This window comes from Pongo abelii, chromosome 1 (assembly GCF_028885655.2).
Source record: "Pongo abelii isolate AG06213 chromosome 1, NHGRI_mPonAbe1-v2.0_pri, whole genome shotgun sequence".
Classification (NCBI taxonomy): domain Eukaryota; kingdom Metazoa; phylum Chordata; class Mammalia; order Primates; family Hominidae; genus Pongo; species Pongo abelii.
Genome location: NC_071985.2, coordinates 216,546,970 through 216,562,133, shown reverse-complemented (window position 1 = coordinate 216,562,133; position 15,164 = coordinate 216,546,970). Strand labels below are relative to the sequence as shown.

At 45.3% G+C, this 15,164-nt stretch overlaps 1 protein-coding gene across 1 annotated transcript in view; it reads right to left on the bottom strand.

Annotated features, from left to right (window-relative positions):
* Positions 1-84: 84 nt before the first annotated feature.
* SDHB (succinate dehydrogenase complex iron sulfur subunit B) overlaps positions 85-15,164 on the bottom strand; it is a 35,338-nt gene continuing 20,258 nt past the window's right edge. Inside the window, exons 3-8 of the mRNA XM_002811409.6 lie at positions 14,399-14,484; positions 9,950-10,086; positions 9,103-9,219; positions 5,324-5,425; positions 3,962-4,084; positions 85-319 (exon numbers count right to left, since the gene is read on the bottom strand). Coding sequence (XP_002811455.2) covers positions 242-319; positions 3,962-4,084; positions 5,324-5,425; positions 9,103-9,219; positions 9,950-10,086; positions 14,399-14,484 — 643 coding nt within the window. The 3' untranslated portion in view covers positions 85-241. The remainder of the gene's footprint in view (positions 320-3,961; positions 4,085-5,323; positions 5,426-9,102; positions 9,220-9,949; positions 10,087-14,398; positions 14,485-15,164) is intronic.

Genomic DNA, 15,164 nt, shown 5'->3' with positions numbered 1-15,164 from the left:
AGCTCTGAAGCCCTGTCCATCTCTCCAAGGACAAGGACTCCTGGCACCTTCACATTCCCCTGCAGCAAGTAAAGAAACAGGTTCTTTTTTTTGTTAATAAAGTAGAATAACATTTATTTCTTAAAATTTTTATTATACATGCTGTATTCATGGAAAACCAAGATCTTTAAAGGAACTCAAATTAGATATAAATTATGTTCAGCTCTGAGCTGGTTATAAATCATGTTTAGCATGGAAACAGTTAAACTGAAGCTTTCTTCTCCTTATAGGTTGCCATCATTTTCTTGATCTCCGCAATAGCTTTCCCTGGATTCAGACCCTTGAAAAAAGAGAAGAGAATCAATAACAAATGACAACTGAAACTGAAAGGGAAAACCCACAATCTTGGGTAAAACTCCTTCCTCAGCTGGTTCAGTGTCCAAGCAAGGTGAATGCAAATCAAGTCCCTCAAAACCATAGGGGTTGGGCTAAGGGCTCTCTTCTGTCTACCTTTTTTAACATTTGAAGATGGTCAGCTCCCTCTGGCAAGAGCTCTGCCATATTGAATTCCTTCTTGTGTGGCTCACTCTAACAGGTAAACAGGCCCAGGGCAGAGCTGCACTCTCTGACTGCTCAAAGACACTCAGGGTAGTGTCTCTTCTAGGACTACAGGCCAATGTCAAAATCAGCCAGACATCTCTAAATCTTTTACATCATCATTATTAAATAGGCAGCAGCAGCAATCAGCATATACCAGCTCTCAAATGTATGTGGAAGAAACTACCCTCTCTATTAACCCTTTGTAAAACCATGATGATTTCAACTGGCCAATACCATTGGTATTAGCTGCAGTTTGCCCCTACAGCTGTTAACATCTGCTTTGCAGGAGGCACAATAATTAAACCCACTGAATGCCAGCTTCATTGAAGTAGAAAGTACTTTACCAAGTACTTGCTTTTACCAAGCAAGTACTTGGTAAAATGAGACAAGGACTCATCTGACGTTAGTGAAGGTTCCCCTCATTTTAGAAGGATAAGTCTACCCCCCTAAAAAAGTGTTGTGGAAAGAAAGAAGAAAAGGAAAGAAATAAAAGAGATCTTGAGAGAAGAAGAGAAAGAAAAAAAATATATATTTTTGACAGGGTCTTGCTCTGTCATCCAGGCTGAAGTGTGATCATAGTTCACTGTGGCCTGGAACACCTGGCTCAAGTGATCCTCCGGCCTCAGCCTCTCAAGTAACTGAAACTACAGGTGTGTGCCACCACACCTGGCTAATTAAAAAAATTTTTTTTTGTAGAGATGGGATCTCACTATGTTGTCCAGGCTGGTCAAAAAGACACTCTTCATATACCAACATGGGATAATCTCCAAAATATAGTGGGTGAAAAAATACAGATAAATGTGATATAAAAAAGACAGAAGAGGACACATATGCATTTGTGTGCAGCATAAAATACCTCTGAAGTTCACACAAGAATCTGACTTCTAGGGAGGTGGCTGGGTGGAGTGGGAGGGAGACTTTTCACTGTATATCCTTCTGAATCTGGACCCATCTGTGTATTTCCGGTCCCCATAGGGTCAGTAAGGGTGTTTAGACTTAGAAGGTTGGTACATACCCAATCCGTGCAGGAAGAAAGAGCATTGGATGGGGAGGCAGATGGCCCAACTCTAGTCCTACCTTCCCACTGACCTGACAGTGATCTTGAGCGAGTCACTCCCCTTCCCACCTGGGGCTCAATTTCCCCATCTGTACAAGGGGATTAAACTTGATGGTTTTCAAGTCCCTTCCAGTTTCATGATCGGCCTACGTCTATGTCTCAGTCCCAGCTTCCAGCCCTGTTTTATAGAAGGGAGGGCAAGGCACAGAACCTGTTCTTGGCTGTCTCAGTTGTCTGCTGCACCCATCCCCTCCATGCACAGGTTTGTGACCAGGAATGCACCTTAGAGTCACTCGCAGAGCTTCTGAAGAAACACACAGCCAGAACCCACCACTGAAGATGCTATCTCTGTCTCAAACAAGCCCAGTGCTCATGTTTTTATAAAAAAATAACATAAGGTGACATTTATTGAGTGCTTACTATATGCCACGCACTATTCCAAGCGCTTTTATAGCATAACTTGCTTCAGAGGTCAGTAGCTATTCACGGGCACAATCATGGTAAACCACAATCCTGGGGACAGGACCCAGATGGAAGCCCAGGCAATAGGGAGCTGAAGCCTGTGGGCTCCCCCAGCAAGGCCACTGGAAACACAGAGGGTTTCCAGGCAAAAAATAAGTGAATTCTACAGCTTGGATTTCATGTTTTCAAATACACAGTGTAATCTTTTTTTACGGCTAACTGGCCACCCTACAGTTTTCCACCTTGCCGCCCACTGACTCACTGCAACTTTTAAGTGACATCACCCACAGTCTTTGCTCAGAGGGCAGCTGTGTTCTGAACCACACAGGCCTAGCCCTTCCCTGCCCACTGGGCAAGGCTGACTGGACCAGGGCTGACACCTGCTATGGTTTGAATGTGTCCCCGAAAGCTTATGTGTTGAAAACCTAATCCCCAGTGCAACAGTATTGAGAGGTGGGACCTTTAAGAAGTGATTAGGTTATGAAGGCTCTGCCCTCACAAATGGATTGCCATTATCATAGGAGTAAGTTCCTGATAAAAGGATGAGTTTGGATTAGTCAGGTGTGGTGGTGTGTGCCTGTAGTCCCAGCTACTCAGGAGGTAGGAGGATCACTTAAGGCCAGCAGTTCCAGGCTGCAGCGAGCTATGATTGCGCCACTGCACTCCAGCCTGGGCAACAGAGTGAGACCCTGTGTTTTAAAAAAAAAACAGATGAGAAGGGCCGGGCGCGGTGGCTCACGCCTGTAATCCCAGCACTTTGGGAGGCCAAGGTGGGCGGATCACCCGAGGTCGAGAGTTCGAGACCAGCCTGACCAACATAGAGAAACCCTATCTCTACTAAAAACACAAAATTAGCCGGGCGTGAGTGGTGCATGCCTGTAATCCCAGCTACTCAGGAGGCTAAGGCAGGAGAATCACTTGAACCCGGGAGGCGGAGGTTGTGATGAGCTGAGATCGATCGTGCCATTGCACTCCAGCCTGGGGAACAAGAGCGAAACTCTGTCTCAAAAAAAAAAAGGATGAGCTTGATCTCCCTTTTTCTTGCCCTTCTGCCTTTTGCCATGGGGTAATACAGCATGAACGTTCTTGTTAGATGCCGGCACCAGCCTCTAGAGCTGTGCGTCAAATAAACTTCTTTATAAAATTACCCAGTCTGAAATTCTGTGATAGTACCACAAAACAGACTGAGACAGAACCTGGCCAAAGGGCAGCCGGTCTGTAGCCAGCTGCGGCCTCTGATGTGCAGGCATGAGAAGGTGAGCTGGGCCAGTGCGACACCCTCTCAGGAACCTGTGCTGAGAAGTGCCGGGAGGCGGGCGGGTGGCTGAAGCTGGAAGTGTGCTGGGAGGCAAAATCCAGGCCAGAGTGAGCCAAAAGCAGCAGCAAATGCAAGCAGGAAGGGGAACGAAAGCCAGAGCTTTGAGTCAGATAAAACCTCCACAGAACTGAAGGAAAGAACAGGCTGCTAGAGAGCAGAGCAGATTAGCAGCCGACATCGCGAGAAAGATGGAGAAGAAATGAAGTCCTCACAGCTGCCCACGTCCCGACGGCTTTCGCTTTCTGTTTCCTAGGAAGGTTGAACGGAGGTACCTGCTCATGGGTTCCTGTGCATCCTTAACTCCCACAATGTCCCTGTGTAGCCTACAAATAAAGCCTGCTCCTGAGGTGGCCCGAGTCAAGTCTGCTCCTTGCAACTAAGAGCCAGACTAGCCCCTAGGCTCACACTGAAAGGACAGGCATATGCCGATCCCTTTCCTTCTCAAATGACTAAGGTTGCTCTCTGCCAATCACCTCTTTGTGAGCATATGCTACTTCTGGTGTGTCAGCTCTGAGGCAGAGCTGAGGGTCACCAGCCCCACGTACCTTGGGACAGGTCCTTGTGCAGTTCATGATGGTGTGGCAGCGGTATAGAGAGAATGGGTCCTGCAGCTTGGCCAGGCGCTCCTCTGTGAAGTCGTCTCTGGAGTCAATCATCCAGCGATAGGCCTGGAAAACCAGGGACTGATTAGCTGAGCTGCCAATCAACAGGCCAGAGCAGCACCCCGGCTCAACTCAAAGCTCTGGGAGTGCAGAGGAAAGGGAATTCACTCAGCTTAGATGCCTCATCTCCACACTCTTTAATTCTTGTTCATCTTTCAAGGAAAGGTTCCCAACACTTGTAGCTTCACTTGATTAATGGTCCCTGCAAACCTTTGATCCATACTGCACCTGGTACCTGGGTGCTTAATTATACACACTGGGTACCATCTCCTAATTATACGTTGCTCAATAGCTTCCTACCCAGCTTATAATTTGGTGAAGGCAGGGACTGTATCATATAACTCTCTTATCTGTCTTCATGGCACCTACCCATGCTGGACTTGCTGTCTCTGAGTAAAGGAATGATTTAACGGACCTGTCTACAGATAGTATTTGTCACACTTAATGGTTCTTTGAATTTACACAGCCCTCTCAGCAGCCTGAGATCGCAGGCTGAAACGAATTAATCACATGACCATAGGCCTGCTCTAGCAGTTACTTAGAGGACCTCTACATCCCCAACTCGGAGCAGCTGGTAAAAGTGACAAGTATGAGTGTACTTCATTATTCAATCTTCACATGGCTGGGAATCAATATTGCTCATGTGGTCACACAAACCTGTAACTTCTCTTTTTGTGGGAAAATGAGAAAGAGAAGTTGGTTTTTGAGTTGCTTAGAGTCTATGAAAAGCACATATCTAAAAAAGCACAAGCTTTCTGGGAACAAAGACAGTGATTTTCTTTGCAGTGAACACCAATACTATTTTCTTTCTAAGCAACCCCTAAATCCAGGCTTTCATTAGCTGGGAAACAGCTTCCAATCTCATAGCTGGGCAGCTGCCCTTCAAAGACACTGCTTTCTCCCCTGCTTGCTCGCTACAAATCTTATGTTACAAATCCTATGAGAGGGAGAGGGGGAGCCTCTGACCACCAGGCAAATGGAAATACATTTTAAACATCTGCAAGGCATGGTTTGCTCCCCCTTGGGGTGACCCTCACTGCACTGAAACAAAGGCAATTTGCAGACAAGGCCCCAGATTTACCGAAAGCAAGTGAATACAACACAACCAATTACCCTGTTTGGACTGGATGGCAATGAAGGAAACCAGGCCCCTCAGAATGGCTGGCTTACAGCAATCTATTGTCCTCTTGGACATCTGGATGCTTGAGTTTCAATTTCTCTAAAAGCAATTAAGGAGCACCTCACCTGCATAAGAACTGCAGGTCCCAGATATTTGTCTCCGTTCCACCAGTAGCTGGGGCAGCTGGTGCTACAGCAGGCACAGAGAATGCACTCATAGAGCCCGTCCTGTATGGGGAGAAAGGGGAGGCAGGAGCTTGTGAGGGGAGAGACTCTGCTATGTCTTCAGCTGATTAAATGTGACCTTTGGGGTCAGTGCATGAACAAAGTGCCTACTTGCATGTGAATTTTCCTAGCAAAATCCAAGGGGTGATTTGCAGATATTTAGCAGATTAATAAAGATCTTGCAAGTGAAATGTAAACATCTGCCCAGGGTTCTTAAATCCATGTACAGTGCACTTTCCCTTTAATAAACAAGAACCTCTCACTTGTCTAAAAAAGAAATAGAAAACAAGAACACAAAAACAACTCCCATAAATTCCAGGTTCCTGGAATGCGGTCAAGAGGGGAGAGATTCAAAAGCCTGGGGGCTGAAGCAGCAGGAGTCTGTAGCTGCTTCTGCTCTGGGCTCAGCAGAAGGGCCCTCAGGTTTTCACTGGGAACATCAACATCATCCCCAGTGACTGCCACTGCCAATCCTGACGGAGGCCCTGCGCCTTACACGCTTTCCTTAACTGATCATCACAGTAATCCTGTGAGGTGACTCCAGCAAGTTCCACTTACAGGTAAGGAACCAAGGCGCAGAGAGTGAGTTAGGCCATGTGCCCAGGGACATGCCACTATAGGCAGCAGAACCAGGATGTGGCCCCGGCAGCCGGCTCTGGCTTCCTGCACTTTCACACCTGCCACACTGGGTCAATCTGTCCAACAAGTCCGAAACACAAACCGGACTTTCTGAGTTTGGAAACAACAGAAATGGATTAAAAACAGCAAAACGAAAGCGGCCCACTGACACCTGAAGTGACAGTTGAGAACAGATGAGACAGAACCGATGGTTGTGATTGAACCATGAGTCTTCAACCAAATCTATGTTATGTCCAGACGGCTGGTGGGAGTGTCAACTGGCCCCACTGGTCTAGAAGGCATAAGGTCACAGGATTAAGAGCCTTAAGAATAGTCATATTCTTTAACTCACTCCTAGAAAAATCTGTAATAAGAAATTAGAATGTTTTGGGCAGAACTTGAAGGATAAAGAAGTTCATCTAGCCTTATTTCTCACAGTAAAAAGTTGGAAACAATTTCACTGTCCAGCAACAGTGAAATGGTTTTATGGCGCATGGTGCCTACATCTGAAGCAGTAGAAAGCAAAGGGTAAGTTAATGCTTATGAAGAATTTTAAGAACATGAAGAAAATGCTCACAATAACATAAGTGAAAAAAGCAGGATATAAAAGCATATTTACATTTTGATCCCAGGTACATAAAAATATAATGTAATAAAAAAAACAAAGGAAACTATAAATATTAATAGAGATTATGTTTTGGTGGTGGAATTATAAATTCTTTTTTTTTTTTTTTTTTTGAGCCAGGGTCTTGCTGTGTGCCCCTGGCTGGAGTGCAGTGGCACAATCACAGTTCACTGCAGCCTGGAACTCTTGTGCTCAAGCAGTCCTCCCATCTCAGCCTCTTGAGTAGCTGGGACTATAGGTGCACACCACCATGCCTGGCTAAGTTTTAAAGTTTTTGTAGAGACAGGGTCGCCCTATGTTCCCCAGGCTGAAAATTATAGCTTATTTAAAAAATGATGGAGCCTCTCTGAACCTATTTTGGTTTGGGGGCTGCCCAGTTAAAAATAAGTACACACATAAATTTCTCCACATTTTCCAATTATTTATTAAGTTCAGCATACTAATTTAAGGAAGCCAAAAAATGTTAAATGTTTGGTATGTAAATGAGTAAATGAGTAAATTTCTATTACAGGTTGGGCATCCCAAGTCTGAAAATCTGAAATCCACAATGTTCCAAAATCTGAGACTTTTTGAGCACTAATATGCTGCTCAAAGGAAATGTTCACTGGAGTATGGATTTCAGATTTCGGACTTGGGGTGCTCAACTGGTAAGTGTAAAGCAAATATTCCAAAATCTGAAAACATCTGAAACCCCAAACACTGAAACCCAAACATTTAGGATAAGGAATACTCAACTTGTATCTAGAAAACCAAACATGCTCAGGGAAACTCTTCAATCCCTAATAATACCACATCAGGGAGATGTTCACTAGCTACGCACCAGCCTTGCCTAGGAATGCAAGAGGACTCATTGGGCCAGAGGGCCCGGTTCAGCCTAGACTCTGGGATGCACGAGACTCTGGGAGGTAGAAACTGAGGGGCAGAGCTGCAGTCTGAGAAAAGCAGCTCTGAAGTCTCGTCCCAGGCTTACTCTGACTTGCAGGCCACTGTGCTGACCCTCACTATCTTGATGGTGACAGACAGGGCACACTTACTAGGACTCCCCTTTTTTTCTTTTCTTTTTTTTTGAGATGGAGTCTTGCTCTGTTGCCCAGGCTGAAGTGCAGTGGCACAATCTTGGCTCACTGAAACCTCCACCTCCCGGGTTCAAGAGATTCTGCTGCCTTGGCCTCCTGAGTAGCTGGGATTATAGGTGTGAGCCACCATACTCAGCTAATTTTTGTATTTTCAGTAAAGATGGGATTTTATCACGTTGGCCAGGCTGGTCTCCAACTCCTGACCTCAAGTGATCCGCCCACCTCGGCCTCCCTAAGTGCTGGGATTACAGATGAGCCACTGCACCTGGCCGGACTCCCCTTTCTTAACGTTTTATGGGCAACAGGAGAGGATGCTAAATATTTACCAAGTCTTAAAAGGTAGAATTCATTTATTCATTCATACAACTGATACTTTTCATATATTCATATATATGTATATGTTTTAGAGACAAAGTCTCGCTGTGTTGCCCATGCTGGCCTCAAACTCTCAAACTCTCAAACTCCTGGGCTCAGGTGGTCCTCCTACCTCAGCCTCCTGAGTAGCTGGGACTATCAGCATGCGCCACTACATCTGGCCTTTTTAAAAAATTTATATATATTTTTACAGTATTTACATAACTAATATTTACTGATAAAATAACATGCGCCAGGGCCTAGGGATCCAGAAAGGAAGAAGACACAGCCATTGCCCTTGGCCCTGTGCAGGCCTGCAGGTGGGGCTCTGTCTCCATTTGGTCCCCTTCCTACCTCATGTCCACAAGTATGCAGGGAGGGAGTATGCAAATCAGAGAAGACTTCTTTGCAGAGGAGTAAAAGTAGTGTAGAAGAAGAAAGACTGAAAACTTGATAATGATGCCTCCGCTTTAAGATTTTATAGCTTGTACACAGGAATGGCAACTCCTACAGAGTGAGCAGGCCAGGAATAATCCCACCCCACAGATCACCAGAAGTATGGTGTCAGGAAAGAACATTGATGACTCTGTTTTGCCATTAACATTTCACTCCCATTTGTAAAGCAGGATGGTGGTAATTACAACTGGCCAGCATATGTGTTTCATTTTGCCCCCAGTGAGGGAACAGTTTGGACTTAGTGGTCGCTTTTTAAAGCCCAGGCAATTTACATACTAGTTTCTTTTGAAAAAGATGGACTAGCAACACAGCAACCACCCACCCCTGCAGGCGGGGCACAGGGCTCTAACTCCTTGGTCCACTCTGGGCCATTCATGGGTTCACACTACTCACCCGGCCCTAAGAGGATGAGTGCCCCACCCTTGCGCCAGTTCCTCTCCAGAACACACTAAATGGCTTGCATCAGCTTATGTTCCCTGCCAAGCCACGCTCCTGGCAAACATCTTTGCAATAAATTCTTCAGATCGAAACAATAAATAGGGACTAATGACCAGTTTCTCACGCTCTTCTATGGACTGCAGATACTGCTGCTTGCCTTCCTGAGATTCATCCTTCTTCTTCAAATAAGGCTCAATGGATTTGTATTGTGCATAGAAGTTGCTCAAATCCTGTAGTTAAGAGGAAGAAGAAGAAGAAGGATCAGATTCCATCATCACCTCAGCTTTATTTACCCCATTTCTTGGACACTGACTACTCGTCTACTCTATGCCAGGCAGAAGCCAGACTCTCTTCCTTTGTCATGAATATATGCAAAGATTACAAAAGGAGAAATGGTCACAATGTTAAGCATGGTTAGGAAACCTCTCCCTCACCTACCTGGGAAACCTGCCAATCCCACAGTCCTTTCTGCCCTTGAAAACACCACGTCAGCAAAGGTGGTCAAATATAGAGAGGCAGAAATTAAAGTAGAACTCATAAACAGCTGTTGCTTTCCCAACTGGTATTTTCCACATGATTTCTTTGTAGTTATGGCCAAATTATTCATTTCTGGGAATGTTCCAACTCTAAAATTCTGTGCCCCATTATTCTCAAAGAAACCTCATCAAATGAGCTGCTGGAGGATTTTCTAGGCGTTTATCTTTTGCCATTCAAATTCTTTAATTAAACTCTGGCCACACTGTCTCAGATCTGGGGATTTTCCTAATCTCTCAGCGACACTGTGGTCCTCCTCTTGCCATAATATAGGAAACAGTCCCATTTATTTACTATCTGACTAGAAGAGGAGCCTTAAATACTCAAACAAATCCTACCCTGAAAAACTAATAGCATAACAAACATAGCACCGCCCCCCACGCAAACAAAAAACAAAAACAAAACCAGAGAGATGCAGAAACTCACGGGAACAAGATCCTTTATCACATACATGTGTGGAAGAGGGTAGATTTTTGAGACCTTATTGAGGTTGGTGTCAATCCTTCGGGTGCAAGCTAGAGTGTTGCCTCCATTGATGTTCATTGCACAAGAGCCACAGATGCCTGAAAGAGACACACATTTAACACATCCTCACCCATATCCGGAATCAGTCCTGCCCCAAATACTTTCTTCTGGATCCTCCTTGCTGTGCCATCGGTGGCAGCACTGACAGGGAACATGCCTCTGACAGAGGTGCGTGTGGCCTTTTATCCCTTCCCTCCTTCTTCCTGCCTCGAATGTGGTTCTAATGGCTTGAGTTCCAAAAACCACTCTATGACCATGTGGCAACCTTGAGGTTAGAAGCCACATGCCAAGGATGGCACTGGAGGAGGCCAGGGGCCTGGGCGCTGCTGGCACCATGGAGTTTCCACAGCAGTTCTAGCTCCATCTGTCACGTGTTTTGGGAGAAAAATCAGCCTGTTTTTTTTTTTAAAGAAATGGTCTCACTCTGTCACCCAGGCTGGAGTGCAGTGGTGCAATCACAGCTCCCTGCAGCCCTCAACCCCTGAGCTCAAGTGATCCTCCCACCTCAGCCTCCCAAGTAGCTGGGACTACAGAAGTAGCCCACCACACCCAGCTAATTTTCTGGTATTTTTTCTAGAGACGAGACATGTAGAGACAGGGTTTTGTTATGTTGCCCAGGCTGGGCTTGAACTGCTGGGCTCAAGCAATCTGCCTGCCTTGGCCTCCCGAAGCACTGGGATTACAGGTGTGGGCCACCACACACCCGTCAAGCCTATGGTTTTTTTTTTTCTTTGAGAAGGAGTTTTGCTCTTGTTGCCCAGGCTGGAGCGCAATGCCGCGATCTTGGCTCATCGCAACCTCCGCCTCCCCAGTTCAAGTGATTCTCCTGCCTCAGCCTCCCGAGTAGGGGTGGGTATGGTGGCTCACGCCTGGAAACCTAGATTTTTTAAAGCCACTGTTATTTGAATACAAATCTAACAGACACAATACCCAAAAGTAAAGTAAATCAACATTGTCTTGGTCATCTTAAGGTTGAGGTGACCTGGATACAGATTATCAAGAGATAGCTCTTCTTCTTTTTTTTCCTTGGCTGAGTCTTGCTCTGTCACCCAGGCTGAAGTGCAGTGGTGGAGTCATAGCTCACTGTAGCTCACTTTAGCCTCAAACTTCTGGGCTCAAGCGATCCTCCCACCACAGCCTCCTGAGTAGCTGGGACTACAGGAACATGCTGCCATGCGTGGCGAATTCAAAAAAATTTTTTGTAGGTTGGGTGAAGTGGCTCACACCTGGAATCACACACCAGCACTTTGGGAGGCTGAGGTGGGCAGATCACTTGAGGTCAGGAGTTCGAGACCAGCTTGGCCAACATGGTAAAACCCTGTCTCTACTAAAAATATAAGTTGTGGCAGGTGCCTGTAATCCCAGCTACTCGGGAGGGTGAGGCGGGAGAATCATTTGAACTGAGGAGGAGAAGGTTGCAGTGAGCAGAGATCATGCCACTGCACTCCAGCCTGGGTGCCAGAGCAAGATTCCATCTCAAAAAAAAAGAAAAAAATAATTTTTTTTTTTGTAGAGCAGGGGTCTCACTATATTGCCCAGGCTGGTCTCTAACTCACGGCCTCAAGTAATCCTTCTGCCTTTGCCTCCCACTGTGTTGGGATTACAGGCCTGAGCCACCACACTTGACAGAGGTAAGGCTTCTTCTATCGTCTTCATAAAATACGCAGCATAGTACCCTGGGGCTATGAAACCCACAAAAGCTGACTCAGCATGGACTTTCCAAAGAGGAGAATGAACTAATATGAAACTGAGGCAAAGCAAAGCAAACTAAACAAAAAACGTGCTGACCCAGGACCCTGACATGAGAATTTTCTTAGCCTGGACCTACTTCCTGTATATGGAAATTTCCTGGGTATTTTGGAATTTAAAAATGATTATGTACTCTAAACCTCTAGTGCCAGTCCTCTGAAGCTGTTTTTTGAAGATCATTAGGTCAGAGAAACCTGAATGCTTGAGAACGTTGCACTGGTTATCATCTTTTTTTTTTTTTTTTTTTTAAGATGGAGTCTCACTCTGTCGCCCAGGCTGGAGTGCAGTGGCACGGTCTCGGCTTACTGCAACCTCTGCCTCCTGGGTTCAAGTGATTCTCCTGCCTCAGCCTCCTGAGTAGCTGGGATTATAGGCGCCCGCCACCACATCTGGCTAATTTTTTTATTTTTAGTAGAGATGGGGTTTTACCAAGTTGGTCAGGCTCATCTCGAACTCTGACCTTGTGATCTGCCCGCCTCCCAATGCCTAGCCTCACCTTTTTTTTTTTTTTTTTTTTTTAATGGAAAGGGAGTCTATGTTTCCCAGGCTGGTCTCAAACTCCTAGCCTCAAGCTAGCCTACCACCTAGACCTCCCAAAGTACTGGGATCACAGGCGTGAGCCACTGCGCCCAGTCAGTTATCACTTTCCTAAGACTGGAAAAGACAGTAAGACTCTCTCCTTCTCCTGTAAATCTTAGAAACAGTGTAAGGGAACCCAAAGATGTGTCTTAAGCAAATACTCCTAGAGTTCCCCAAGAGACTGGATATTATCAATACATTTATGTATACCTGGCATCCAACTAGAGCAGTTTGCTTTTACAAGAAATGGCACAAAAATTAAAAAAATAAATCCAATGAACTTTCTCTCAAAAAGGCTCCCTGGGAATTCTCTTACAAGATGGGAATTAAAAAAAAAAAAAAAAAAGAAAAACAAAATGGGAATAAAAAGGAGTAGTAATTGATACAATTCTGCTTTATTTTTTTTAGTCCAGATGGGTCACACCTTATGTTCTTGGCTCTGAAAGAGTCCTACAGGGAAAGGTTACTGAAAAGCATCTACCTTTCCTGTGTTGCCAGGACTTAATGGGGAAGGCTCCTGTTTAACTGCAGCAGAATGTTCCCTGAACAGCAGGACTCGGCCGAACTATCATAATATCCATCAGCATTTGCAACGCTAAATAAGATTAGCTGAATCAAAACAGATGTCTTAAAAGACTTGAAATGCTTGAAATGTACAGCTGAACAGATAAAAAGCGATGGGCCGGTATCAATACTGGCTTTTCCTTTTAAGGTTTTCTTAGAAAAAAGCTCAGCGTCCTCACAGAACCAAGCTACTCTCTGCTTTTGTTTTATCCCAGGTGTTCCAAGCCAAGTCAGTGCCTGAGAGAGCAGATCCGGAGTCTGGAGTCTGACAGCTTTGGCTGACTCCTGGCTCTCAAGTCACTCTCTATGTGTCCTTGTGGAAGTCCGTTACCCTCTCTGGGCCTCACCTTTAAATTGAAGGTAGATAATAAGCACAGTCATCTACCTCATGTCCAGTGCACAGAACAGAGCCGGGCACACAGTCTGGCTCCACGGACATCAGGCCAGTCAGTCTTTACTGCACCCCGTGCAATTTTTGCTACACCTGAGAACCACCTGAATCAACTTTCTTTAAAGTATCTCTTGAGTTTTCTTTGTTTTGCTTAAATTCACATTAAAAAACCACTTATATCCCTATTATACCATCATTAGTAATTATATTCATATATATTTTTTGAGACTGTCTCGCTCTATTGCCCAGGCTGGAGTGCAGTGGAGTGATCTTGTCTTACTGCAAACTCCACCTCCTGGGTTCCTGCCTCAGCCTCCCGAGTAGCCAGGATTACAGGCGCCCGCTATCACGCCCGGCTAATTTTTGTATTTTTAGTAGAGACAAGGTTTCACCATGTTGGCCAGGTTGGTCTCGAACTCCTGACCCCAGGTGATCCACCCGCCTCGGCCTCCCAAAGTGCTGGGATTACAGGTGTGAGCCACCGCACCCAGCAGTAATTATATTTTTCTAATACAGAAAATGAATACATTGCTATTGATGTAGAAAATGTTAGTCTGCACACTGCCTCAAATGGGCTCATGTGGCACCAGCAGCACAAGTAACCACATGCTGAGGGAGACACTGTACCAACCAATCCAGAACACAGCTACCAAGGACATGTCATGCTGGGAGCTGAGGGAGACTCGCACATCTCCCCTGCTGGACAAGCGTTTAAGTGCCAGACAGAAACTCTCCACTGCTCCCTTAATAAAAGAGCTCAGCAGCACGGAAGGTGCCAGCCAGCAGGTCCTAGCTAGGCCTTGAGGCATGGAGCAGCTCACAGGGACCGCCAGATGCAGTAACCACAGGATAGAATGCTCCTGAAGGAAAGTAAACTCAGAAACCAGAACTTGCACCATGGTTAGAATTTTGGATGCATTTACCCAAGAAAAGGAATTAGGTTGCACAGCAAGTTCACCCAGCAAGGAGCTGCAGCTGTTTTCCAGATGTCTCTATCAGCTTTGGCCAGCCAAAGCCTCTTTGGAAGACCACAAGTATCTGGAGCCCAACAGGAATGAAATGCTCACCTTCTCTGCATGATCTTCGGAAGGTCAAAGTAGAGTCAACTTCATTCTTAATCTTGATTAAAGCATCTAATACCATGGGGCCACATCTAACAAAGAAAAATATCCAGTGGTATTTATGTAAAGTTCAACCTCCCTACACTTTATCATAATATAATCGGAGACACCTGGATATATTAGCTTATCCATTTGGCCTTCTCAGGTCACCTTCGGAATTTGTTCTGTAGTTTTGTTTTTGCAGATTCTTACATTTTAAGTACTGCACAGTTCTATTTTGATGAACAGTACAAACACATTTCTAGGAAATGGAAAGCTAAAGTAGTAGTAGACAAGTATGACACAACTTCCATACAGTGGCCAAGTTTTTGTTTTTTACTTCTGAAGCTCCCTGCAAAGTTTTTCCAAATAATTTATTTCAAATTTTAGTTTGATTTTTAGGATGTAGACAATAGTTTTAAATAGTAATTAATAATACATAACCATAACAGAAGACATAGTACAGAGAATAAAAGACACCCAATCACTCACAGTCCCCCAATCAAATCACTGTGAGCCTCCTAGAACATACAAGGGCAGTGGCATGGTACTAAGCGGAGCATCCCTGGGCGTGGGACCTGGAGTGCCGGCCTGGCAGCCAAGAGCCTGGTCTGCACCCTGGCTGAGCCACTTACCAGCTTACAGGCAAATGATTTAATTTCTGCGTAGGCATTTAATCCACTGAGTGCAGAGAGCAGCATCCGCATCCCACAGGATTGCTGGAGGTGAATTA